General features: G+C 44.6%; 1 protein-coding gene across 1 annotated transcript; it reads right to left on the bottom strand.

Annotated features, from left to right (window-relative positions):
- Positions 1–1,685: 1,685 nt before the first annotated feature.
- Positions 1,686–22,402, bottom strand: HTRA4 (HtrA serine peptidase 4). The gene is made up of 9 exons (XM_060787651.2): positions 22,282–22,402; positions 19,859–19,958; positions 15,750–15,954; positions 14,746–14,940; positions 12,693–12,725; positions 8,952–9,066; positions 8,668–8,725; positions 4,613–4,714; positions 1,686–1,873 (listed from the first exon to the last, which is right to left on the bottom strand). Exons 1-9 carry the CDS (start codon positions 22,322–22,324, stop codon positions 1,708–1,710), a joined length of 1,017 nt encoding a protein of 338 aa, XP_060643634.2. The 5' UTR covers positions 22,325–22,402; the 3' UTR covers positions 1,686–1,707.
- Positions 22,403–25,618: the final 3,216 nt, after the last annotated feature.

Here is a 25,618-nt window from a genome sequence, read left to right as displayed (position 1 = left end):
AAAACTCAAGGTTAGTGCCCACCAAACCCTTCCAGTATTTTCTGTTGGTGATGGGAGTTTTGTGTGCCAACTTTGGTTCAATTCCATCATTGGTGGAGTTCAGAATGTTCTTTGATTGTAAGTGAACTATAAATCCCAGCAACTAAAATTCCCAAATGTCAAGGTCTATTTCCCCCAAACTCTACCAGTGTTCACATTTGAGCATATTGGGTTTTAGTGCCATGTTTGATCCAGATCCATTATTGTTTGAATCGTCAGTGCTCTCTGGATGTAGGTGAACTACAACTCCCAAACTCAAGGTTAGTGCCCACCAAACCCTTCCAGTGTTTTCTGTTGGTCATGGGAGTCCTGTGTGTCAAGATTGGTTCAGTTCCATCGTTGGTGGAGTTCAGAATGCTCTTTGATTGTAAGTAAACTATAAATCCCACCAACTACAACTCCCAGATGACAAACCAATTCCACCCCAACCTCACCAGTATTCAAATGTGGGCGTATCAGGTATTCGTGCAAGATTTGGACCATCTTACATATCCGATATTTACATTACGATTTACTATGGCCTGTAGGAAACTAAAGGAATTGAGTTAATCTGTTACTGTTCAAGTAACTATTGCTGCTTAAACGGTTGCATTATTGAATCCAGGTCTCATTGAGTATGATGGCATTTTAAAATTATCAATATTTTGTCTCCTTTCCTGTTGGATTGCATGTGTTTCCCACTTTTTCATGATTTGTTTTTCAACTTTCCACCATTCCAACTTTGCCGTATACTGTACTTTCAATCCCTGGTTCGCCCTTTCGACCTCTGCTGATGCTCTTATGGCACCTTGAAGGTTTTCCTCTCCAATATTTAGCCTTGCATTTGCAAACTTCAACAGCCTAGGTTCCACTTTTCAACCAATTTACCTTTCTGACAGTGGCCCAGGCCCCTTACCATCAGATAAGTGGGAGGCTCCTGGTCCACGGCGTACACTTTACCAACAATGTGATGTGGCAGCAAAAAAAGCCAATGGGATGTTGGCCTGCATCAATAGGAGCCTAGTGTCTAGGTCTAGGGAAGTCATGCTCCCCATGCTCTATTCCGCTTTGGTTAGACCATTTTACCTAGAATACTGTGTCCAATTCTGGGCACCACCATTCAAGAAAGATATTGACTCTAAGCTGGAATGTGTCCAGAGGAGGGCGACTAAAATGATAAAAGGTCTGGAGAACAAGCCCTACGAGGAGTGGCTTAAGGAGCTGGGCATGTTTAGCCTGAAGAAGAGAAGACTGAGAGGGGATATGATAGCCATGTATAAATATGTGAGAGGAAGCCACAGGGAGGAGGAGGGAGCAAGCTTGTTTCCTGCTTCCCTGGAGACTAGGATGCAATGGAGCCATGGCTTCAAACTACAAGAGAGGAGATTTCATCTGAACCTGAGGAAGAACTTCCTGACTGTGAGAGCCGTTCAGCAGTGGAACTCTCTGCCCCGGAGTGTGGTGGAGGCTCCTTCTTTGGAGGCTTTGAAACAGAGGCTGGATGGCCATCTGCCAGAGGTGCTTTGAATGCAATATTCCTGCTTCTTGGCAGAATAGGGTTGGACTGGATGGCCCAGGAGGTCTCTTCCAACTCTAGGATTCTTTGATTCTTTGAACCATGGAGTACGCTATGTCTTACAGACTCACTTAAGACTCTCACATAACTCTTTTGCTTCAAAAGGGCAACTTTTAATCGATTTCGTCTGGCACGACTGTCAGGATGAGGTCTTCATTCCCTCTCCGCACCACAATGGCAAGGGCCTCGCTGTTCTGCACGGCATCCGTGACGTCTCGCGTCGAAGTGACGGTTTTCCCGTTAATGGCGATAATGACATCCCCGTCTTGCAGACCAGCGCTGGAACCAAAGCCAGAGTTTAAAATACAGGAGAAATGGTCTTTTTTGGAGCCATTTCCCTTGGTAATAACACAATCTATACTATATATACTCGAGTATAAGCCTAGTTTTTCAGCCACTTTTTTAGGCTGGAAAAGTTCCCCTTGGCTTATACTCAAGTCAAAGTTATTTATTATTTGACTCTGTAATTAGTATTATTTTTATTACATTCATTATTTTACTCTATTATTATCATCACATTTATTATTTTTCTCTATTTATTGTTATTGTTACGTTTATTATTTTTACTTCATTTATTATTGTTTTAATTACATTTATTATTTTACTCTATTATTATTACATTTATTATTTTACTCTATTTATTATTATTTATTATTTTGCTTTATTATTATTACACTTATTTCCATTTATTATTTGACTCTGTAATTAGTATTATTTTTATTACATTTATTATTTTACTCTATTATCATCACATTTATTATTTTTCTCTATTGTTATTGTTACATTTATTATTTTTACTTCGTTTATTATTATTGCTTTAATTACATTTATTATTTTACTCTATTATTATTACATTTATTATTTTGCTTTATTATTATTACACTTATTTCACTCTATTATTATTACATTTATTATTTTACTGTATTATTGTTATTTTTATTACATTTATTATTTTACTCTATTATCATCACATTTATTATTTTTCTCTATTGTTATTGTTACATTTATTATTTTTACTTCGTTTATTATTGCTTTAATTACATTTATTATTTTACTCTATTATTATTACATTTATTTTGCTCTATTATTATTACATTTTTACTCTATTGATTATTAATATTACATTTATTATTTTGCTTTATTATTATTACACTTATTTCACTCTATTATTATTACATTTATTATTTTACTGTATTATTGTTATTTTTATTACATTTATTATTTTACTCTATTATCATCACATTTATTATTTTTCTCTATTGTTATTGTTACATTTATTATTTTTACTTCGTTTATTATTATTGCTTTAATTACATTTATTATTTTACTCTATTATTATTACATTTATTATTTTGCTCTATTATTACATTTTTACTCTATTGATTATTATTATTACATTTATTATTTCACTCTATTATTATTACATTTATTATTTTACTGTAATATTGTTATTTTTATTACATTCATTATTTTACTCTATTATTATCACCACATTTATTATTTTGCTCTATTATTACATTTTTTACTCTATTGATTATTATTATTTTGCTCTATTATTATTACACTTATTTCACTCTATTATTATTACATTTATTATTTTTACTTCATTTATTATTGTTTTAATTACATTTATTATTTTGCTCTATTATTACATTTTTACTCTATTGATTATTAGTATTACATTTATTATTTTGCTCTATTATTATTACACTTATTTCACTCTATTATTATTACATTTATTATTTTACTGTATTATTGTTATTTTTATTACATTTATTATTTTACTCTATTATCATCACATTTATTATTTTTCTCTATTGTTATTGTTACATTTATTATTTTTACTTCGTTTATTATTATTGCTTTAATTACATTTATTATTTTACTCTATTATTATTACATTTATTATTTTGCTCTATTATTACATTTTTACTCTATTGATTATTATTATTACATTTATTATTTTGCTCTATTATTATTACATTTATTATTTTACTGTAATATTGTTATTTTTATTACATTTATTATTTTACTCTATTATTATCATCACATTTATTATTTTTCTCTATTTATTGTTATTGTTACATTTATTATTTTTACTTCGTTTATTATTATTGTTTTAATTACATTTATTATTTTACTCTATTATTGTTACATTTATTATTTTGCTCTATTTATTATTATTATTACATTTATTCTTTTGCTCTATTATTATTACACTTATTTCACTCTATTATTATTACATTTATTATTTTGCTCTATTATTACATTTAATTTTTTCTATTGTTATCTATTTATTGTTATTGTTACATTTATTATTTTTACTTTGTTTATTATTATTGTTTTAATTACATTTATTATTTTACTCTATTATTATTACATTAATTCTTTTACTCTATTGATTATTTTTACATTTATTATTTTGCTCTATTATTATTACACTTATTTTACTCTATTATTATTACATTTATTATTTTACTGCATTATTGTTATTTTTATTACATTTTTTATTTTATACTATTATTATCAGAAGGATACGTAAGCACTGAAGAAGGTTAGAATAACGGTTTAATCAGAGTTGGGCAGCCTGATCTTAAATTACAGTTTAATGTAAATATTCAGAAACATTTAACCTCCTGATGCCTCAGTTCATATAACTGTATTGATATCTATTTTTTATTTTGAAATTTACCAATATCTGCTGCATTTCCCACCCTTCTTTGTCATAAAATTAGGTGTCTCGGTTTATATTTGGGTCGGCTTATACTCGAGTATATACGGTAGATTGCTTAGCGAGGCACCAGAAAGGCTGAACTGCAATCCCCACATTCTATAGCTCGCATAGATGTGGATGATGGGAATTCTATATCTGCACAAAGGCGTACTCAACCTAGAACTAGGCGTGAGAGATGCACTTCCGAAGCCAAAATTTCGCCAAGGAAGTGCCTCTCCTGGCTCCGATTACTACTGCAATGCAAGAACATTCTAGCAGACTATCCCGCATTCCTCTTTGTTTACCTTTCGGCAGCCGTTCCTGGAATCACCTCATAGACGTAGACCCCGACCCCGGCAATCAGGTCTGGGAAATTCCGATCCCTTCGTCTCAACTCACGGATGAGGCTGGAAATAGATTGCAAACACGGTCCAGCAGTCCAATAATTTGGTAACCCAGGCCAAACACGGAGCTAGTACAGTAGAGTTATTTATTTATTTATTTATTTATTTGGGGGTTCTTTTACCCCGCCCTTCTCACCCCGAAGGGGACTCAGGGCGGCTTACAGGAGCAAGGCACAATTTGATGCCTGCATCATAAACAATCGTACACAAAATTACACAAAATTACAGCAATTCACAGTTGACATGCATACAATATAACAATAAAACAAATAAAATCATTAAAACCAAATACAAACCCAGTTTCTCCTCTTACATGGTCAGTGTTTGTTAACACCTAGATCTAGTTTTTCATTCCATTCATTCATCCTGCTGGTCTTACCTGCCTGATTAACTGGTTTAATTGCCAGAGTGCCCAAAGGCCTGGTCCCATAACCAGGTTTTCACCCTACTCCTGAAGGCGAGGAGGGATGATGATGCCCTAATCTCCCCCGGGAGTGAGTTCCACAGGTGAGGGGCCACCACTGAGAAAGCCCTGCTCCTCGTCCCCACCAGCCTCACTTGTGACAGTGGTGGGGTCGAGAGCAGGGCCTCCCCAGATGATCTCAGACTCCGGGGTGGGACATAGAGGGAGATACGTTCGGACAGATACACTGGACCGGATAAGAGTCTTGCTAATCCGATAGGCCTGGGCGGTTTCGTTTGTTAATTTTGTAATTCGTTAAATATTCGTTAATTTTAGCAATTACAAAACGATTACAAAACATATTTTCAAAACCGGAAGTGTTTTTAAATATCGAAACGGCATCCTCCATCTTTTTTACGAGCTTCCGCCCGTTTCGGAAATGACGTTTTAGGGATGGAGGATGCTGGGTGCGCCGGGAGCCAATCCGGCGCTCCCAAGCACCATGGCTCATTGTGATTGGGCGGGCTGCCCTTTAAAAGCGGCTCCGCGTGGCCGCATTGCTCATTGCGAAGGAGATGGGAGGTGCGGGAGGGAGGCTTGATGGTTGGCTCTGTCTTGGCTGCTTGCATTCATTCATTCATTCATTCATTGCTTGTGCTTGCATTCATTCATTCATTCATTGCTTGTGCTTGCATTCATTCATTCATTCATTGCTTGTGCTTGCATTCATTCATTCATTCATTGCTTGTGCTTGCATTCATTCATTCATTCATTCATTCATTGCTTGTGCTTGCATTCATTCATTCATTCATTGCTTGTGCTTGCATTCATTCATTCATTCATTGCTTGTGCTTGCATTCATTCATTCATTCATTGCTTGTGCTTGCATTCATTCATTCATTCATTGCTTGTGCTTGCATTCATTCATTCATTCATTGCTTGTGCTTGCATTCATTCATTCATTCATTGCTTGTGCTTGCATTCATTCATTCATTCATTGCTTGTGCTTGCATTCATTCATTCATTCATTGCTTGTGCTTGCATTCATTCATTCATTCATTGCTTGTGCTTGCATTCATTCATTCATTCATTGCTTGTGCTTGCATTCATTCATTCATTCATTGCTTGTGCTTGCATTCATTCATTCATTCATTGCTTGTGCTTGCATTCATTCATTCATTCATTGCTTGTGCTTGCATTCATTCATTCATTCATTGCTTGTGCTTGCATTCATTCATTCATTCATTGCTTGTGCTTGCATTCATTCATTCATTCATTGCTTGTGCTTGCATTCATTCATTCATTCATTGCTTGTGCTTGCATTCATTCATTCATTCATTGCTTGTGCTTGCATTCATTCATTCATTCATTGCTTGTGCTTGCATTCATTCATTCATTCATTGCTTGTGCTTGCATTCATTCATTCATTCATTGCTTGTGCTTGCATTCATTCATTCATTCATTGCTTGTGCTTGCATTCATTCATTCATTCATTCATTGCTGGGAGCAGCGGGGAGGCTTTGCCCTGTTTTCGCCCCACAACAGGGTAGGGCAAGCATTTTGTTAATTTTCCATTTTTAAATATTTCTGAAAAATATCTTTCTTTTATTCTTAAAAAAATTCAAAAAATATTCTAAAAAAAGAAAAGACCCTTGTGTGCCTGTGTGTGTGAGTTTGTCCCTGTCCTGTGGCTGTGTTCGCTCCACAACAGAGCAAGCATTGTTAATTTTCCATTTTTAAATATTTCTGAAAATATTTATAAATAAATATTTCAAAAAAAATTCAAAAAATATCCTAAAAACGAAATTAACGAAATTTCGTAAATACTGAACTTTTTCAAAGGAAAGTTTTGTAATTATTTTAAATATCGAAACGCAAAAACCCCCCCAAATACAAATCGATTTTAGAAACAAATTTTTGCGTTGTTACCCAAGCCTATTATCCAACCTTCGCTTGTCTGACCTTCGCTTATCCGACATTCCATCTTATCCGACGCTCTTATCCGATATTCCCCCTTTCCTCCAGTATTTCTCCTTCAGTTAAAGGAGCGCTCCCCAACTCTCTCTCCATTCCCAATAAGGGGGAAAGGCAAGACAAGGAAGAGGGAGGAAAGGGGGAAAGGGGGCAGGACCAGTCTGTAGACCAGGGGTCCTCAATCTAAGGCCCGCGGGCTGGATACGGCCCTCCAAGGTAATTTACCCAGCTCTTGCTCAGCGTCAACCTAAGTCTGAAATTACTTGAATGCACACAACAACAACGGCAACAATCCTATCTCATGAGCCAAAAGCAGGCCCACACTTCCCATTGAAATAGTAATAAGTTTATATTTGTTAAAATTGTTCTTCATTTTAATTATTGTATTAAGTGGGGGTTTTCGCACTACAAATAAGATTCCATCTGAACATGAAGAAGAACTTCCTGATTGTGAGAGCCGTTCAGCAGTGGAACTCTCTGCCCCGGAGTGTGGTGGAGGCTCCTCCTTTGGAGGTTTTTAAACATAAGCTAGATGGCCATCTGTTAGGGGTGCTTTGAATGCAATTTTCCTGCTTCTTGGCAGGACGCTCTGGTTACATCCCGTCTAGACTACTGCAACGCTCTCTACGTGGGGTTGCCTTTGAAGACGGCTCGGAAGCTCCAACTAGTCCAACACTCGGCAGCCATGATACTAACAGGAGCGGAGCGCAGGGAGCATACAACTCCTCTGCTGCACCAGCTTCACTGGCTGCCGATCTGCTACCGGGCTCAATTCAAAGTACTGGCGTTGGCCTATAAAGCCCTAAACGGTTCGGGCCCAAGCTACCTATCCGAACGTATCTCTGCCTACGAACCCACCAGGACTCTAAGATCTTCTGGGGAGGCCCTGCTCTCGATCCCGCCTGCATCACAGGCACAGCTGGCGGGGACGAGGGACAGGGCCTTCTCTGTGGTGGCCCCTCGGGTGTGGAACGCCCTTCCCATGGACATTAGAACAGCTCCTACGTTAATGGTGTTTCGAAGGAAACTAAAAACCTGGCTGTTTGAACAGGCATTCGGATAAACAGTGCAATGAATACGATGAATATAGGAACGGAATTATGGACGACGAATTGGATCACGATTCTAGTTACGAGACGTTAATGTGTTGTTATTGATGTGTCATTACTTTGCATACTATGCTGTTAATGGTTTTTAAATTGTATGCTGTTATGATTGTCTTTTTCCTCTTGTGAACCGCGTTGAGTCGCCTACGGGCTGAGAAACTGCGGTATACAAGCAAAGTAGATAAATAAATAAATAAAATGGGGTTGGACTGGATGGCCCAGGAGGTCTCTTCCAACTCTAGGATTCTATGGTTCTGGAAAAAGCAGTTCAATAGATGGTAACGTTATGTAGTAATTGCTGTATTTATGAATTGAGCACCAAAACATCGCAATGTATTGAAACAGCTGTGGATCTGGGCGGGGGGCAGACTGCGTTGGATAATACAGAAGGTTGGATGAGCGAAGGTTGGATAAGCGAGACTCTCCTGTAATGAAAAAGTGCAACGTCCAGCAAAACGACAACAAAGGCTTACTTGAAAGTCAGAGGGAGCATCCGGAGTCCTAGATACTTCTTCTTGGTCCTGCTCTTTCCTAGAAAGAGGGGAGAAATGGCCATTAGCATTCGGAAACAATCAACTAAAAATTACACACACATTGGCTGACGTAGTGTTACAAGAGACCCCAAGGGCCATCCAGCCCAAGCCCATTCAGCCATGTAGGAATGCACCATCAAAGCACTCCTGGCAGATGGTCACCCAGCCTGTTCTGAAGAAGGAAACGCCAATGAATTTCTGGTTGTGCTTCCCGACACTCTCACCTTTTGTCTGACGGTTGTGCGAGTCTTCCAGGAACCGGCGGATGCGATCTGAAGGGATGGCGAAGGAGATGCCAGCCGTAACTTTGAGAGTATTCATCCCAATGACTTCGCCGTCCTATTGGGAAGAAATGGAGACATTAGGTCAACAGGCCACAAGCTGAACGTGAATCAACGGTGTGATGGGACAGCCAAAAAAGTCAAGAAGTCCCCAACAATGGACAAAAAGCAAGTGAGATTTATGTTGGAAGTCGCCAGTATTGGGCACGACGAGGAGGAGATGGGGTTCCCACTAAAAGCACTAGGGGTTTCTGAAGGTGTCACTGCACAGAATATACGAGAGTTGAATGAAAAGTGATGCCTCCACCTTCGTAACTCCTCAACAGATTACAGTACTGGCATGCGGCAGATACTGGCTTGTTCAGTAGACTCTCCTCTACAGTTCCATTTCAGCGGGAAGCCTTAGCATTGAACAGTTGCATTGTTAAAGTGCAAAGTACCATAAGTTTTTTAATCTTTGTGTGTTATTGTCTATAAGTGACTTATATAAGTCTATAAGTTATAAGTTATTGTCTATAAGTGACTTATATAAGTGACTGTGCCAGAAACAATATCATACGAAAGCTGACTGGCACAACCTGGGGATCACAACCAGACACAGTGAAGACATCGGCCCTTGCGCTGTGTTACTCTGCTGCTGAGTATGCATGCCCAGTGTGGAACACATCTCACCACACTAAAGCAGTGGATGTGGCTCTTAATGAGACATGCCACATTATCACGGGGTGCCTGCGCCCTACACCACTGGAAAAATTACATTGTCTAGCCGGTATTGCACCACCTGACATCCGCCGGGAAGTAGCAGCCAATAGTGAAAGGACCAAGGCAGAGACATCTCCAGCTCATCCCCTGTTTGGGAATCAGCCAGCACGTCAACGACTTAAATCAAGACATAGTTTTCTAAGATCTACAGAGACACTCGCTGGAACACCTCAGCAAGCGAGAGTCCAAAAGTGGCAGGCCCAAACCCAGAACCTCAACCAATGGCTGATACCAAATGAGAGACTCCCCCCTGGGCACACAGAGGACTGGGCGACTTGGAAGGCGCTGAACAGACTGCGCTCTGGCACCACGAGATGTAGAGCCAACCTTCAGAAATGGGGCCACAAAGTGGAATCCTCGACATGCGAGTGTGGAGAGGAGCAAACCACTGACCACCTGCTGCAATGCACCCTGAGCCCTGCCACATGATGCACAAGGGAGGACCTTCTTGCAGCAACACCAGAAGCACTCCAAGTGGCCAGATACTGGTCAAAGGACATTGAATCAGCTCTCATACTCACAAATTTTGTAATCTGCTTGTTTGCTTTGTTCTGTTAGAAATGTAATATAATTTGACTGGTTGTTCTGACACGACAAATAAATAGTGACTTATATTAACTGTATTGTTTTATTTGCTTATTGCTTTGTTGTTTTTACTGATATGTTGTTGGGTTTGGCCTCATGTAAGCCGCTCCCAATTCCCTTGGAGAGATAGTGGCAAGGTATGAATAAAGTTTTATTTTTTATTATCTGTATATATATAAAAATGCTCTGTGCATAATGAGTACCTTAAAAACGAAAGAACCAATGAACGAAATCACACCAAATTTGGCAACAAAACGTCTCACTACACAAGGAGTGACCATCACTCAAAAAATTATGATTTTGTCATTTGAGAGTTGTAGTTGCTGGAATTTATAGTCCACCTATAATCAAAGAGCGTTCTGATTCCAACGATGGAATTGAACCAAACTTGGCACACAGGCCTCCCATGAGCAACAGAAAATACTAGCAGCGTTTGGTGGGCATTGACCTTGAGTTTGGGAGTTGTAGTTCACCTACATTCAGACACCATTGTGGACTCAAACAAAGATGGATCTGGACCAAACTTAGCACAAGCACTCAATACGCCCAAATAAGAACACAGATGGAGTTTGGGGAAAATAGACCTTGGCATTTGGGAGATGTAGTTACTGAGATTTATAGTACACCTACAATCAAAGACCATTCTGAATGTGCCGTCGCACTTGGGGGCTATTAGTCTTAATGAAGAAGGGATGGGCATGGCACCTTTCCCCCAGGGATTGCTTCTTGCCCTCCTATAGGAAACTGGAACTCCCAAAAACCCAAAACGCTGTAAATAGCTCAAGATAAGTTTTATTTATCACAAAGTCATTTCTTTAAAGCAATGAGCTGGAAAACTTTTGAGGGGTGAAGGAAAACATACGTTACAGTCTCAATCAGTCCTGGGTCCAAGGGGTTTGAAGCCTCACCAAGTTTCCTCCTTCCTCAATGGCTGTGAATGCTGGAACAATCCTCAACCCCAGTTCAGATGGCCTATGTTTTGAAGATTCAGGATCTTCCTTTGGTGCCAAAAGAACCGGCTTGAAGGCGCTTGGGTCTCCTCAATAATTGTCCAGGACGATCTGGACATAAAGCATGAGTCCTAGGGGTAAAAAACCTCAGAACTGGTGCTAAGAGGTAACTTAAATCAGGGTCTTTTAGAATCAAGTCTCTTACTCACATCCATCTGGTATGAACTCTGAAGGCAGAATGAAGAGAAAAAGGAAGTTCTCCCCTCTTGCAGGAAGAGGTGGAGCCAAACAGTACTGATTGACAGCTACAAGCAACCAATCCATACAACTATACACGAGCAGTGTAAAAAGGGGCAGGACTAAGCATGATACAACAGTTTAAGTCTTACAACTAACAGTTCTATACATAGGTGGCGCCACTCGCGCCATCACATTGAATGAACACCACGAATGACATAATCGGGGTAAACTTCCCACACAGAACCCCTATGCATGACCAACAGAAAATACTTAAGGCCATCCAATCCAACTCCCTTCACCAGGGCAAGAAAACGTAATCAAAGCCCTCCCGACAGAGAGCCATCCAGCCATAGATATAGATAGATTAATATGATTCACACACACACAGATAAAGTATTATAGCTATGAAAGGGACTCCTAAAGATGGACAATGATATGTTGCATGTTCCAGAGTAGGCAAACCAGACAGTCTCTACGTCAACACTGTCAAAGAAACATCAAGAAATACCGTTTACCCACAAGCATAAAGACATTACATATATTAGAAACCAACACTTTCTAATTACTTTATTTTCCATATCATCAGACTGGGCCACAGCAACGCGTGGCAGGGGACGGCTTGTTATTATTATAAGTATGGAACCATGTGCAGACGGTTAGTCAATGCGACTTAAGCAATGTGCAGCCCAACGACGCACAGTACTCACATCAACACAATCACCACAAACAGCTTGCATTCTCTGATGAATCTCCTTTGGGGTGAAACCTTCTGCTGTCAAGAATTGAATGACTGCTCGTTGCTTAAGTCGCATTGACCGACCGTCTGCACAGGGTTCCACACTTCACACTTTAACAACGCAACCGTTCAATGCTAAGGCTTCTCGCCAAAATGGAACTGTAGAGGAGAGTCTGCTGAACAAGCCAGTACCTGCCGCACACCAGCACTGCCATCTGTTGAGGAGTTACGAAGGTGGAGGCGTTACTTTTCGTGCAACCCTAGTAGAACAAGCCTTAGGTATGAAGATTAAAGGTAGGCTTCTAACCACAGCATATGTGACAGGTGCCAGAGGACAAACAAAAAAACAAAATACTCCAGTACATTTAGGTAGCACTGAAATGGAGGCAGAGCAAAGAAGTAATGCCTTACCAGGTTTACCAAGGGTCCGCCGGAATTTCCATACTGAAAGCGAGAAGAGAATCAGGTTAATCACTTTGTCCAAATGCACCTCCTCTGGCAGCATTCTTTGACAGCTGAGCTTTCCCCCCAATTTACTTAAAACCTTAGTAGTCCTCTGCCTGTGAGAGGTCTTTCTGGGAAAAGAGCCTCAGTGCGTTAGTAGGCCTCAGTATGAGAAAGCCTCAGTGGTAGTTCACCTCAGTGGGAGAAAGGCCTCAGTGTTAGTAGGCCTCAGTATGAGAAAGCCTCAGTGGTAGTTCACCTCAGTGGGAGAAAGGCCTCAGTGTTAGTAGGCCTCAGTATGAGAAAGCCTCAGTGGTAGTTCACCTCAGTGGGAGAAAGGCCTCAGTGTTAGTAGGCCTCAGTATGAGAAAGCCTCAGTGGTAGTTCACCTCAGTGGGAGAAAGGCCTCAGTGTTAGTAGGCCTCAGTATGAGAAAGCCTCAGTGGTAGTTCACCTCAGTGGGAGAAAGGCCTCAGTGTTAGTAGGCCTCAGTATGAGAAAGCCTCAGTGGTAGTTCACCTCAGTGGGAGAAAGGCCTCAGTGTGAGGTAGGCCTCAGTGTTAGTAGGCCTCAGTATGCGAAAGCCTCAGTGGTAGTTCACCTCAGTGGGAGAAAGGCCTCAGTGTTAGTAGGCCTCAGTGTTAGTAGGCCTCAGTATGAGAAAGCCTCAGTGGTAGTTCACCTCAGTGGGAGAAAGGCTTCAGTGTTAGTAGGCCTCAGTATGAGAAAGCCTCAGTGGTAGTTCACCTCAGTGGGAGAAAGGCCTCAGTGTGAGGTAGGCCTCAGTGTTAGTAGGCCTCAGTATGAGAAAGCCTCAGTGGTAGTTCACCTTAGTGGGAGAAAGGCCTCAGTGTGAGGTAGGCCTCAGTGTTAGTAGGCCTCAGTATGAGAAAGCCTCAGTGGTAGTTCACCTCAGTGGGAGAAAGGCCTCAGTGTGAGGTAGGCCTCAGTGTTAGTAGGCCTCAGTATGAGAAAGCCTCAGTGGTAGTTCACCTCAGTGGGAGAAAGGCCTCAGCGTTAGTAGACCTCAGTATGAGAAAGCCTCAGTGGTAGTTCACCTCAGTGGGAGAAAGGCCTCAGTGTGAGGTAGGCCTCAGTGTTAGTAGGCCTCAGTATGAGAAAGCCTCAGTGGTAGTTCACCTCAGTGGGAGAAAGGCCTCAGTGTGAGGTAGGCCTCAGTGTTAGTAAAAGTAACTGAAATAATAATAAATAATAATAATGGACGCAGCATCGTGCATCATACGTCACTCTGGAATGCAGGAGGTGTGGACTAATACTGATAACAGCGTGTTCGCGATGTGGCTACCTGACGGAGAGGGAGCAGTTTTACGATGTGCTACTGTGTATAGCTGTAAATGAAGTAGTTTATAACCTAAAGATGGCTGTGATGATCGTGTTCCTTGCCTTGCTGTGCCGCCAATGCCACTGACAGGCCGTGCTGCTGCTAATAAGTTTCTCTACTGCACATTTATGGGGAGGGTCTTTTGTTAATAAGCCCATTCGCCCAGCACCTCTATCATATTCACGGCCCTTCTAGTTTGCTATTTCCTATAGTTTTAAGGAGCCCCCGGTGGTGCAGTGGGTTAAAGCACTAAGCTGCTGAACTTGCTGATCGAAAGGTCACAGGTGAGCTCCTGCTGTTAGCCCCAGCTTCTGCCAACGCAGCATTTCGAAAACATGCAAATATGAGTAGATCAATAGGTACTGCTTAGGCAGGAAGGTAACGGGGTTACTGCAGTCATGCCGGCCAGATGACCTTGGAGGTGTCTACAGACAACGCCGGCTCTTCGGCTTAGAAATGGAGATGAGCACCACACCCCAGAGTCGGACATGACTGGACTTAATGTCAGGGGAAAACCTTTACCTATAGTTTTAAAATGTTTTGCATGCTGGACAAAGAAGGGAGCAACCCATCTTTCCTTGGCAGGGATCTATTCAGTCTAGGAACAGCCATAACTAAATATTATGGGCCATATGATACAGCCGGATCCTCCACTGATCCAGAGAAGGCTTCACTTACATTGATAATGGCATCCGTCTGGATATACTCCATATCCGAGTCCTTCAGCCCCAGCTCCTTGCCGTCTCGCTGTGTGCTGCTCACGATCCCCGTGGTCACTGTGTTCTGCAAGGAGAAAGGGCTCCCCAGGGCCACCACAAACTCCCCAGGCCGAAGATCGGAGGATCTGCCCAGCAGGAGCACTGGGAGATCCATCTGAATGGGGGGAAACACACAGCAAAGAAGGAATCAAGCCTAGAAGGCACCTAGTCACCTGCGGTGATCCAAAACACCTTGAAGGTACGTAGGCAGGGATGCTATAATGTATTGTCGAAGGCTTTCATGACCAGAATCACTGGGTTGTTGTAGGTTTTTCCGGGCTATATGGCCATGTTCTAGAGGCATTTTCTCCTGACGTTCCACCTGCATCTATGGCAAGCATCCTCAGAGGTAGTGAGGTCTGTTGGAAGTAGGAAAATGGGTTTATATATCTGTGGAATGACCAGGGTGGGACAAAGGACCTTTGTCTGCTGGAGCTAGGTGTGAATGTTTCAGCTGACCACCTTGATTAGCTCTCCTCTTTAAGATGGATCTCCCAGTGCTCCTGCTGGGCAGATCCTCCGATCAGCTGAAACATTCACACCCTGGTCATTCCACAGATATATAAACCCATTTTCCTACTTCCAACAGACCTCATACCTCTGAGGATGCTTGCCATAGATGCAGGCGAAACGTCAGGAGAAAATGCCTCTAGAACATGGCCATATAGCCCGGAAAAACCTACAACAACCCGATGCTATAATGGTTTGTTGTGACCTGTAACATAAGCTGATAGGCTTGCAAAGCACTCTGTGAGAGCCAAGGATCAAATTATTTCTAGTCCGATGCAAGCCACGTTTCTACTGCAGATAATACTACTTTCTTAAAAAGACTACAACTCCCAGAGTCCACCCCCCCCCCCGACCAGTCACTGACTTCCCAAGCTTTGCGGTCCACTAAGAGGGTGGACTTACAGCTGGACTTACGTTGGCGTCTATTTTAATCAGGGCGATGTCCAGTTTGTGGTCGACTTCTTTGACTTTGGCATCAAATTGGTGGCCGCTCTTGAGCTCCACTTTGATCCTCTGCTTGTTGGTGAGGACGTGGGCATTGGTGATAATCAAGCCGTCTTCCGACACGATGAAGCCCGAGCCGCTGGACACCAGGATTTCTTTGTTGGTGTAAGGCACTCTGCCCCAAAACAACATCAACAATAATTTATCACCAGCTGATCCCTAATCCATCTAAAACACAGACATGTGCCTTTCATCTCAAGAAGCATCCCGAGCTCTGAAGATCACCTGGGAAGGAATCCCACTGGAGCATTGCAGCGCACCCAAATACCTGGGAGTCACTCTGGACCGTGCTCTGATCTACAAGAAGCACTGCCTGAACATCAAGCAAAAACTGGGTGCTAGAAACAATATCATACGAAAGCTGACTGGCACAACCTGGGGATCACAACCAGACACAGTGAAGACATCTGCCCTTGCGCTGTTCTACTCCGCTGCTGAGTATGCATGCCCAGTGTGGAACACATCTCACCACGCTAAAACAGTGGGTATGGCTCTTAATGAGACATGGAGTGCCTGCGCCCTACACCACTGGAGAAATTACACTGCTTAGCCGGTATTGCACTACCTGACATCCGCCGGGAAGTAGCAGCCTGGCTGAGCCTGGGAAAATCTTATTACAACAGCAAAACAGTAGAGAGGAAACAACCAGGCACATCTTAACACCTCTCAACAAAAGATTTTCCCAGGCTCAGCCAGGCCTTCAAATGCTAATGAAGGTGGTCAGTTGAAACATTCACACCTAGCTCCAGCAGAGAAGAGCTCTTTGCCCCACCCCAGCCATTCCACAGATATATAAGCCCCTTTTCCTAGTTCCAACAGACCTCAGTACCTCTGAGGATGCTTGCCATAGATGCAGGCGAAACGTTAGGAGAAAAATTGCCTCCAGAACATGGCCCTATAGCCCGGAAAAACCCACAAGAACCTAATGTAATGTTCGTTTGTGATACCATCAGAACTCAAAAACCACTGGGGAAATTGACACCAAATTTGGACACAAGACACCTAACAGTCCAATTTATGTCCTTCACTCAAAAAAAATAATGATTTTGTCATTTGGGAATTGTCGTTGCTGGGATTTATAGTTTACCTACAATCAAAGAGCATTCTGAACTCCACCAATGATGGAATTGGGCCAAACTCAGCACACAGGGCTCCCATGACCAACAAAAAAAAACTGGGAGGGTTTGGTGGACATTGACCTTGAGTTTGGGAATTGTAGTTCACCCACATCCAGAGAGCACTGTGGACTCAAACCAAACTTGGCACGAATATTCCATATGCCCAAATATGAACGGACACAGATGGAGTTTAAGGGAAATAGACTTTGACATTTGGAGTTGTAGTTGCTGGGATTGCGTTGAACCAAATTTGGCACAAATGCCCGATAGGCCCAAATTTGAATACTGGTGGGGTGGGGGGGGGGAGAGAGATTTTGTCATTTGGGAGTTGTAGTTGATGGGATTTATACTTCACCTACAATCAAAGAGCATTCAGGACTCCACTAATGATGAAATTGAACTAAACTTGGCATACAGAACTCCCATTACTAATAGAAAATACTGGAAGGATTTGATGGGCATTGAGTTTTGGAGTTGTAATTCACCTACATCCAGAGAGCACTGTGGACTCAAACAATGTTCAATCTGGACCAAACTTGGCATGAATGCTCAATATGGCCAAACGTGAATACTGGTGGAGTTTGGTGAAAATAGACCTTGACATTTGGGAGCTATAGTTGCTGGGATTTACAGTTCACTTGCAATCAAAGAGCATTCTGAACCCCACCAATGATAGAATTGAGCCAAACCTACCACCCAGAAGCCCCATGGTCAACAGATGGTCTTTGGTGACCTGTCTGACACCCCCCTTGCGACCTGCTCAGGGGTCCCGACGATGGCGAAAGCGCGAGGCCAGGCCTCACGCCGACGATGCCTTGCCCGCCTCGTGTCCACGCCGAATGGCGAAAGCGCGAGGTGGGCAAGGGGGCTTTGCGTGAGACCTTGGCGCGATCGCCCGCCTCACACTCACGCCGGATAGTGAGAGTGTGCGGCAGGCGAGGTGGGCTTTGTGCGAAGCCAGGCCTCGCACGAAGGAGCCCTTGTCTGGCCCGCGCCCTTGGGCTACTGCCTTGACTACTGCAACGCTCTCTACGTGGGGCTGCCCTTGAAAACGGCCCGGAAGCTTCAGCTAGTCCAGCGCGCGGCAGCCATGTTACTAACAGGAGCGGGACGCAGGGAGCATACAACGCCCTTGTTGTACCAGCTCCACTGGCTGCCAATCTGCTACCGGGCCCAATTCAAGGTGCTGGTGTTGGCCTACAAAGCCCTAAACGGTTCCGGCCCAAAATACCTTTCTGACAGCATCTCGGCCTATGAGCCCACGAGGACCTTGAGATCGTCTGGGGAGGCCCTTCTCTCAATCCCGCCTGCCTCACAGGCTCGTCTGGCGGGGACGAGAGATAGGGCCTTCTCGGTGGTGGCCCCCCGGCTGTGGAACGCCCTCCCTGTAGATATCAGACAGGCGCCCTCCCTTATGTCATTCCGCAAGAGTCTAAAGACATGGTTATTTGAGAAGGCGTTTGACTAAGTGCTACAATTATTGGTAATGACGATCAGAACGGAATATGGATAACGAGTTTGGTTTATGATTCTACAATGAGACGGCGCGGATGATTTAGTGTAATGGTATTATTGATTGTGATGTTGATTTTGTTGTGATATTGTCTATTGTAAACTTTTTATATGTTGTACACCGCCGTGAGTCGTCCTAGGGCTGAGAACGGCGGTCAACAAATGCCGTAAATAAATAAATAAATAAATGGATGCGGCCTTGTGACTCCTCTGAAATGGCCAGGTGACCCCCCCTGGGGGTTGCGACCCCCAGGTTGAGAATCACTGCAGAAGGATTTAATGCGTCTTCCATTTGGGCAACAACTCCAAGAGTTGTGAACTGGTGCGCTGTCTTGCAGAAGGCAAAAGACACCTTTGGAGAGCATGCCATGTCTCTTGGTTTGGATGGCCTCCTGCAATTTCCATAGCAGTGAAGCCTAGTCTGCCCCAGTGATCCTGGTCCCCTTTGCTAGGAGATCCATCAACACTATTCTGTGCTGGTCCCAAAATCCTATAAGTGGAGCTTGCCTGCCGAGAGTTGGGCATGTGCCTTCTTTGGAGGTGGTGCATCAAGATGCTTCCATTACACCAACTGGACTTTGATCTCAGGATCAGAGTGATGGACCCAGCTTTCCTCCTGTTGACAAAGTCCTCCTGGTTTCCATGGCACATCATTATCAAGAGAGCCTGAGAGCATTAGACTCGGTGCTTCTTCTGGAAAGGTGTGACCCAGTGAGTGAACACCTTATGCATGTGAAGATGGTCTTGGGCGATTTTCTCCATGGACCCCACACTCATCTTGTCATTTTGGGCTAGGTGGCGAATGGTTATGTGGCAATTTTCCAAAATGGCGACCTTCACTTGCTGGATGGTGTGACCCTCAATAGCAGAGTGGGGTTGCCCTGGAATTGGAGCTATTTGCACTGAAGTACGACCACATTGGAATGGACGATGCCTGTTCTTGACTCCATCATATGATGGGGAATCCTCACCATAACCCTCTTTCATCTCATCGAACGTCTCCTTTAGTATGCAGCCTTTGAAATCAAGGAACTTGAGGACTGCTTTGGATTCCTCTGGGTCCATTCTCCAACCTCTCACCTCAAATCGGGGCCGTTATCCGTTCTGTGCTGTAAATTGGCACGTCACTTATAGAGACTTATGTCATTACACATGTGCTGTTTCAGCGTCCTGTGGTAAATAGAAACGGGTCAGGGGAAATCTTTATTGAACGCCCCTTGTATCTAAGGTGTGCATGAAACCAACAAAACTTGTGTTTAGACTTGGGTACCATCTCCAAGATCTCTCAAGATGTACACATATGCATTTATGCAAGTATTCCAAAATCCCAAACGTTTCTGACCCCAAGCATTTCAGATAAAGGATATAACCAGACAGATGCTCCGTTACCTGCGGTACAGTTCCAAGTGGACGACGGCAGGGGCAATCTTCTCCACCACGTCAGCAATGAAGTTGAACCTTTGTCGCAGGCTGTTGGGGTCCAGAGGTTCTGCAGGACAACCAACCAATGTATCCATTACGCAGAAGAAATGCCTGGCCTTAATTCACTACCAGTCACTGCATTCCACCTGGAAACCGATGTCCTCGCTGCGGGAGAACATGTGGATCAAGAATAGAGCTCCACAGCCACCTATGGACTCACCACTAAGGTGCTGCACTTGGAGGACCACCATCCCTAGGCTATGAGGGATCGCCTAAGTAAGTAAGTCGGTCTATCTCAGGAGTTGGCAAGACGAGGTCTCATGGAGACACTTCTTCTCTCTTGTCCACCATCTCATCCTGACCAAGGCCAACCCTTTTGGGATCCAAACATTTCCGTCTTTCCTTCACTTTCTGACTCCGAAAGAGAAGAGGAAGGAACGGGAGGAAAGGCCATGGAGGAAAGGGCCTTGGGGAGAACCCCCTCCCTCCTGGCCTGCCTGCCATACAGCCCCCAAGTTAGGACGTTTGCCCAGACCTGTTCCAAGTGGTGTTCCCCTTCCCTGCAGGCCAACCTTTCTCCCTGCAGGTGCCTTCTCCTTCCTTCCTTCCTTCCTTCCTTCCTTCCTTCCTTCCTTCCTTCCTTCCTTCTCTTTTGTCTTTCCTTCCTCCTTCCCTTCCTTCCTTCCCTCCTTCCCTTCCATCCTTCCTTTCCTTCCTTTTGTCTTTCCTTCCTTCTTTTTCCTTCTTCATGACCTCCCTCCCTTCCCTCCTTCTTTTTCATTCCATCCTTCCCCTTTTCCCTCTCTTTCTCTTTCTCCTTCCTGCCTTCCTTCCTTCCTTCCTTCCTTCCTTCCCTCTCTCCTTCCCTCTCTTTTGTCTTTCCTTCCTCCTTCCCTTCCTTCCTTCCCTCCTTCCCTTCCATCCTTCCTTTCCTCCCTTTTGTCTTTCCTTCCTTCTATTTCCTTCCTAATGACCTCCCTTCCTTCCCTCCCTCTTTTTCCTTCCATCCTTCCCTTCCACCCTTTTGTCCTTCCTTCCCCCTTTCTTTCCCCCTCTTTCTCTTTCTCCTTCCTTCCTTCCTTCCCTCCCTCCCTTTTGTCTTTTCTTCCTCCTTCCCTTCCTTCCTTCCCTCCTTCCCTTCCCTCCTTACTTTCCTTCCTTTTGTCTTTCCTTCCTTCTTTTTTATTCCTCATGACCTCGCTCCCTTCCCTCCCTCTTTTCCTTCCATCCTTCCCTTCCACCCTTTTGTCCTTCCTTTCTTTCCCTCTCTCTTTCTCCTTCCTTCCTTCCTTCCTTCCCTCCCTCCCTCCCTTTTGTCTTTTCTTCCTCCTTCCCTTCCTTCCTTCCCTCCTTCCCTTCCATCCTTCCTTTCCTTCCTTTTGTCTTTCCTTCCTTCTTTTTTCTTCCTCGTGACCTCGCTCCCTTCCCTCCCTCTTTTCCTTCCATCCTTCCCTTCCCTTCCACCCTTTTGTCCTTCCTTCCCCCTTTCTTTCCCTCTCTTTCTCTTTCTCCTTCCTTCCTTTCATCTTTCCTTCCCTCCCCTTTGTCTTTCCTTCCTCCGTCTTCCCTCTCTTTTTATTCTTCCATCCTCCCATCTCTCCCTTTCATCCTTCCTTCCTTCTCTTTTTTCCTTCCTTTCCTTCTCCCTCTTCATTCCTTCCTTCCTTCCTTCCTTCCTTCATTCTCTTCCTTTTATCCTTCCTTCCTTTTCTTTTTCCTTCCACCCTTTCCTTCCACCCTTTAGTCCTTCCTTCCCCATTTCCTCCTTCCTTCCCTCTCTCCCTTTCTCCTTCCAACCTTCCCTTCCCTTTTCTCTTTCCTTCCTTCTCTCTTTCCTCCCTCCCTTCCTTTCCACCTTACTTCCATCCATCCTTCTCTACCTCCCTTTCATCCTTCCTCCCTTCTATTTTTCCTTCCTCCTTCCCCCCCCCCACTTCCCTTCCATCCTTCCTTTCCTCCCTTTGTCTTCCTTTCCTTCTCTCTTTCCTTCTTCGTTAGTTACCTCCCTCCCTTCTCTCCCTCTTTTTTCCTTCCATACTTTTGTCCGTCCTTCCTTCCTTCCTTCCTTCCTTCCTTCCTTCCTTCCTTCCTTCCTTCCTTCCTTTCCCCTTTCCTCCCTCTCTTCCTCCTTCCCTTCCCTTCCTTCCTTCCTTTTCCTTCTTCCTTCCCTTCCTTTTTTCTTTCTTTCCTCCCTCTCTCTGCCCTCTCTCCTTTTCATCCTTCCTTCCTTCCTTCCTTCCTTCCTTCCTTCCTTCCTTCCTTCCTTCCTTCCTTCCTTCCTTCCTTCCTTCCTTCCTTCCTTCCTTCCCTTCCTTCACCGGGCAGCCACTCCTTCCTATCCTGGGGTGCTCCCCTGGGCCCCCCAAGTGTGCCAGGCGTGCCAGGCGTACCTTTCTCCCCGCAGGCGCCCTTCTGGACGGCGATGACGGGCATCTGTGCCCCCTTCCTGGGGGGCTCCTTGTTGTGCGCCTTCAGGTGGCAGAGGCTGCGGTAGGTGCGCCCGTCGCTCCCGCAGAGGGGCGAGGGGGAGTCCGGGCAGGTGCAGACCCCCCTGGGCCGGCCCCCTCCCCCTCCTCCTTGGGGGCCCCGCTTGCAGAAGAGCCCGGAGGCGCAGAGTGGGCCGGGGGCGCAGGGCTGCCCTTCTCCGGGGGCGCACTCCCAGCAGCATTGGCAGCGGTCCGGGCGCAGTTGACCCCCGAGGGCCTGGCAGGCGAGAGGAGAGGGGGGCGCCGGGCAGCGCGAAGCCTGGCAGGTGGGTGGGCAAGGTGGGTCCCCTCGCAGCCCGGGCACCCACGCCGCCAGGACCACCGCCACCACCCCCAGCACCATCCCAGTCATAGCTTTCGCCTACTCGAGAAGGGTTGAAGAAGGAGACCTTGGGCTCCTGCCTCTGCCAAGAACCTTCCTGGGAAGAAGAGGAGGAGGAGGAGGCCTTTTATGCCCAGCGCCCTGGGGGTGCGTCCAAAGGCGCCTCTCCTCCTCCTCCTCCTCCTCTCCCGGGGACCCCTTCCCTCTGGACTCCTGGCCAGTTCTTTCCAGGGCTGGAAAGAGTTAGGGTTAGGTCCTTGGACAACCCAGGGCTGCAAAGAGACCTATTGGAGTGGGTTGTCCAAAGGTGGCCGCAGTCATTGGGTTGCTGTGAGTTTTCAGGCTGTCTGGCCTTGCTCCAGAAGCATTTCTCCTTGACGTTTTGCCTTCATCCATGGCAGGCATCCTCAGAGGTTGTGAGGTCTCTTGGAAACTAGGCAAGTGAAGATTATCCACCAGGCAGGAAGCAGCCAGGCTTTGAAGCTGCAAGGCCAACCATTCATATTTGTATTGTCGAAGGCTTTCATGGCTGGAATCACTAGGTTCTTGTGGGTTTTTTCGGGCTATATGGCCATGTTCTAGATGGCATTTTTCTCCTGACGTTTCGCCTGCATCTATGGCAAGCATCCTCAGAGGTAGTGAGGTCTGTTGGAACTAGGAAAAGGGGTTTATATATCTGTGGAATGGCTGGGGTGGGGCAAAGAGCTCTTCTCTGCTGGAGCTAGGTGTGAATGTTTCAACTGACCTCCTTCATTAGCATTTGAAGGCCTGCCTGAGTCTGGTGGAGTCTTTTGTTGAGAGGTGTTAAGATGTACCTGGTTGTTTCCTCTCTGCTGTTTTGCTTTTGCAATTTTAGAGTTTTTGAATACTGGTAGCCAGATTTTGTTCACTTTCATGGTTTCCTCCTTTCTGTTGAAGTTGTCCACATGCTTGTGTATTTCAATGGCTTCTCTGTGTAGTCTGACATGGTGGTTGTGGGAGTGGTCCAGCATTTCTGTGTTCTCAAATAATCTGCTGTGTCCAGGCTGGTTCCTCAGGTGCTCTGCTATGGCTGACTTCCAGCGCCCAAACAGCGCCCAAACACGAATCAAGGAACATGAAAGGCACAGCAGGCTACTCCAACCATAGATGCCATAAATGAATTCCTATGCACACTCCACATCTCTTAAAGGTAAAGGTAAAGGTTTTCCCCTGACATTAAGTCCAGTCATGTCTGACTCTGGGGTGTGGTGCTCATCTCCATTTCTAAGCCAAAGAGCCGGCGTTGTCCGCAGACACCGCCAAGGTCATGTGGCTGGCATGACTGCATGGAGCGCCGTTACCTTCCCGTCGGATCTACTCACATTTTGCATGTTTTCGAACTGCTAGGTTGGCAGAAGCTAGGGCTGACAGCGGAAGCTCACGCCGCTCCCCGGAATCGAACCTGCGACCTTTCGATCAACAAGCTCAGCAGCTCAGTGCTTTAACCCACTGCGCCACCGGGGGCTCCCCACATCTCTTAGTGTAGTGCAAAAAGACCCCTTAAAAACAATACAATAATTAAAATGAAGAACAATCTATAAAAATAAAAATGTAATGTTTCTTTGTGGGATTAACAGAACTCAAAAATCACTGGGGGAATTGACACCAAATTTGGACACAAGACACCTAACAACCTAGATTGCTCAAAAAAAAATTGATTTTGTCATTTGGGAGTTGTAGTTGCTGGGATTTATAGTTCGCCTACAATCAAAGACTACAATCAAATGTACTTTGGCCACATCATGAGGAGACAGCAAAGCCTAGAGAAGGGAATGATGCTGGGGAAAGTGGAAGGCAAAAAGAAGAGGGGCCGACCAAGGGCAAGGTGGATGGATGGCATCCTTGAAGTGACTGGACTGACCTTGAAGGAGCTGGGGGTGGGGACGGCCGACAGGGAGCTCTGGCGTGGGCTGGTCCATGAGGTCACGAAGAGTCGGAGATGACTGAACGAATGAACAACAACAACACAATCACAGAGCATTCTGAACCCCACCAACGATGGAATTGAAACAGACTTGGCACACAAGACTTCCAAGACCTGGAGTTTTGGAGTACGGTGCCACCTCTACGCAGATGGCACCCAACTCCACTACTCTTTTCCTCCAGATTCCAAGGAAGCCCCAATGATACTGGACCAGTGCCTGGCTGCTGTGGCAACCTGGATGTGGAAGAACAAGCTGAGGATCAATCCTGACAAGACAGAGGTCCTCCAGGTCAGTTGCTCAGCTGACCGGGGTATAAGGTGGCAACCTGTGCTGGATGGGGTTGCACTCCCCCTGAAATCACAGGTCTACAGTTTGGGGGTCCTCCTGGACTCAGCGCTGACACTCGATGCACAGGTGTCGGCGGTAGCCGGGAGAGCCTTCGCGCACTTAAAACTTGTGCACCAACTGCGACCTTACCTCGTGAAGTCTGACTTGACCATGGTGGTCCATGCCTATATCATATATATGTATATGACAGATATAGTATCATGTATTTGAAAGAGACCCCTAAAGAAGGACAATTATATGTGGCATGTTCCAGAGTAGGCAAACCAGACAATCTCTACTTCAATACTGACAAAGAAACAACAAGATGTATGGTTTACCCACAAGCAGAGAGAAATTACATATATTAGAAACCAACACTTTCTCATTACTTTATTTCCCAGATGAACAGACTGGGCCACAGCAGCGCCACATATTTTCTTTCTTTAGGGGTCCCTTTCAAATCTTTGATACTGCATCTGTCATATATATGTGTGTGTGTGTGTGTGTGTGTGTGTTTGTGGATGGCTGGGTGGCCCTTTGTCAGGAGGGCTTTGATTATGTTTTCTTGCCCTGGTGAAGGGAGTTGGAGTTTATGGTCTTAAGACAGCATTTCTCAAACTGGGAAGTCAAGACCTAAGGTGGGGTG

This window comes from Anolis sagrei, chromosome 7, assembly GCF_037176765.1.
Source record: "Anolis sagrei isolate rAnoSag1 chromosome 7, rAnoSag1.mat, whole genome shotgun sequence".
Taxonomy (NCBI): domain Eukaryota; kingdom Metazoa; phylum Chordata; class Lepidosauria; order Squamata; family Dactyloidae; genus Anolis; species Anolis sagrei.
Note: the sequence above shows the minus strand (reverse complement) of the source record. Positions and strands in the feature narration are given on the sequence as shown.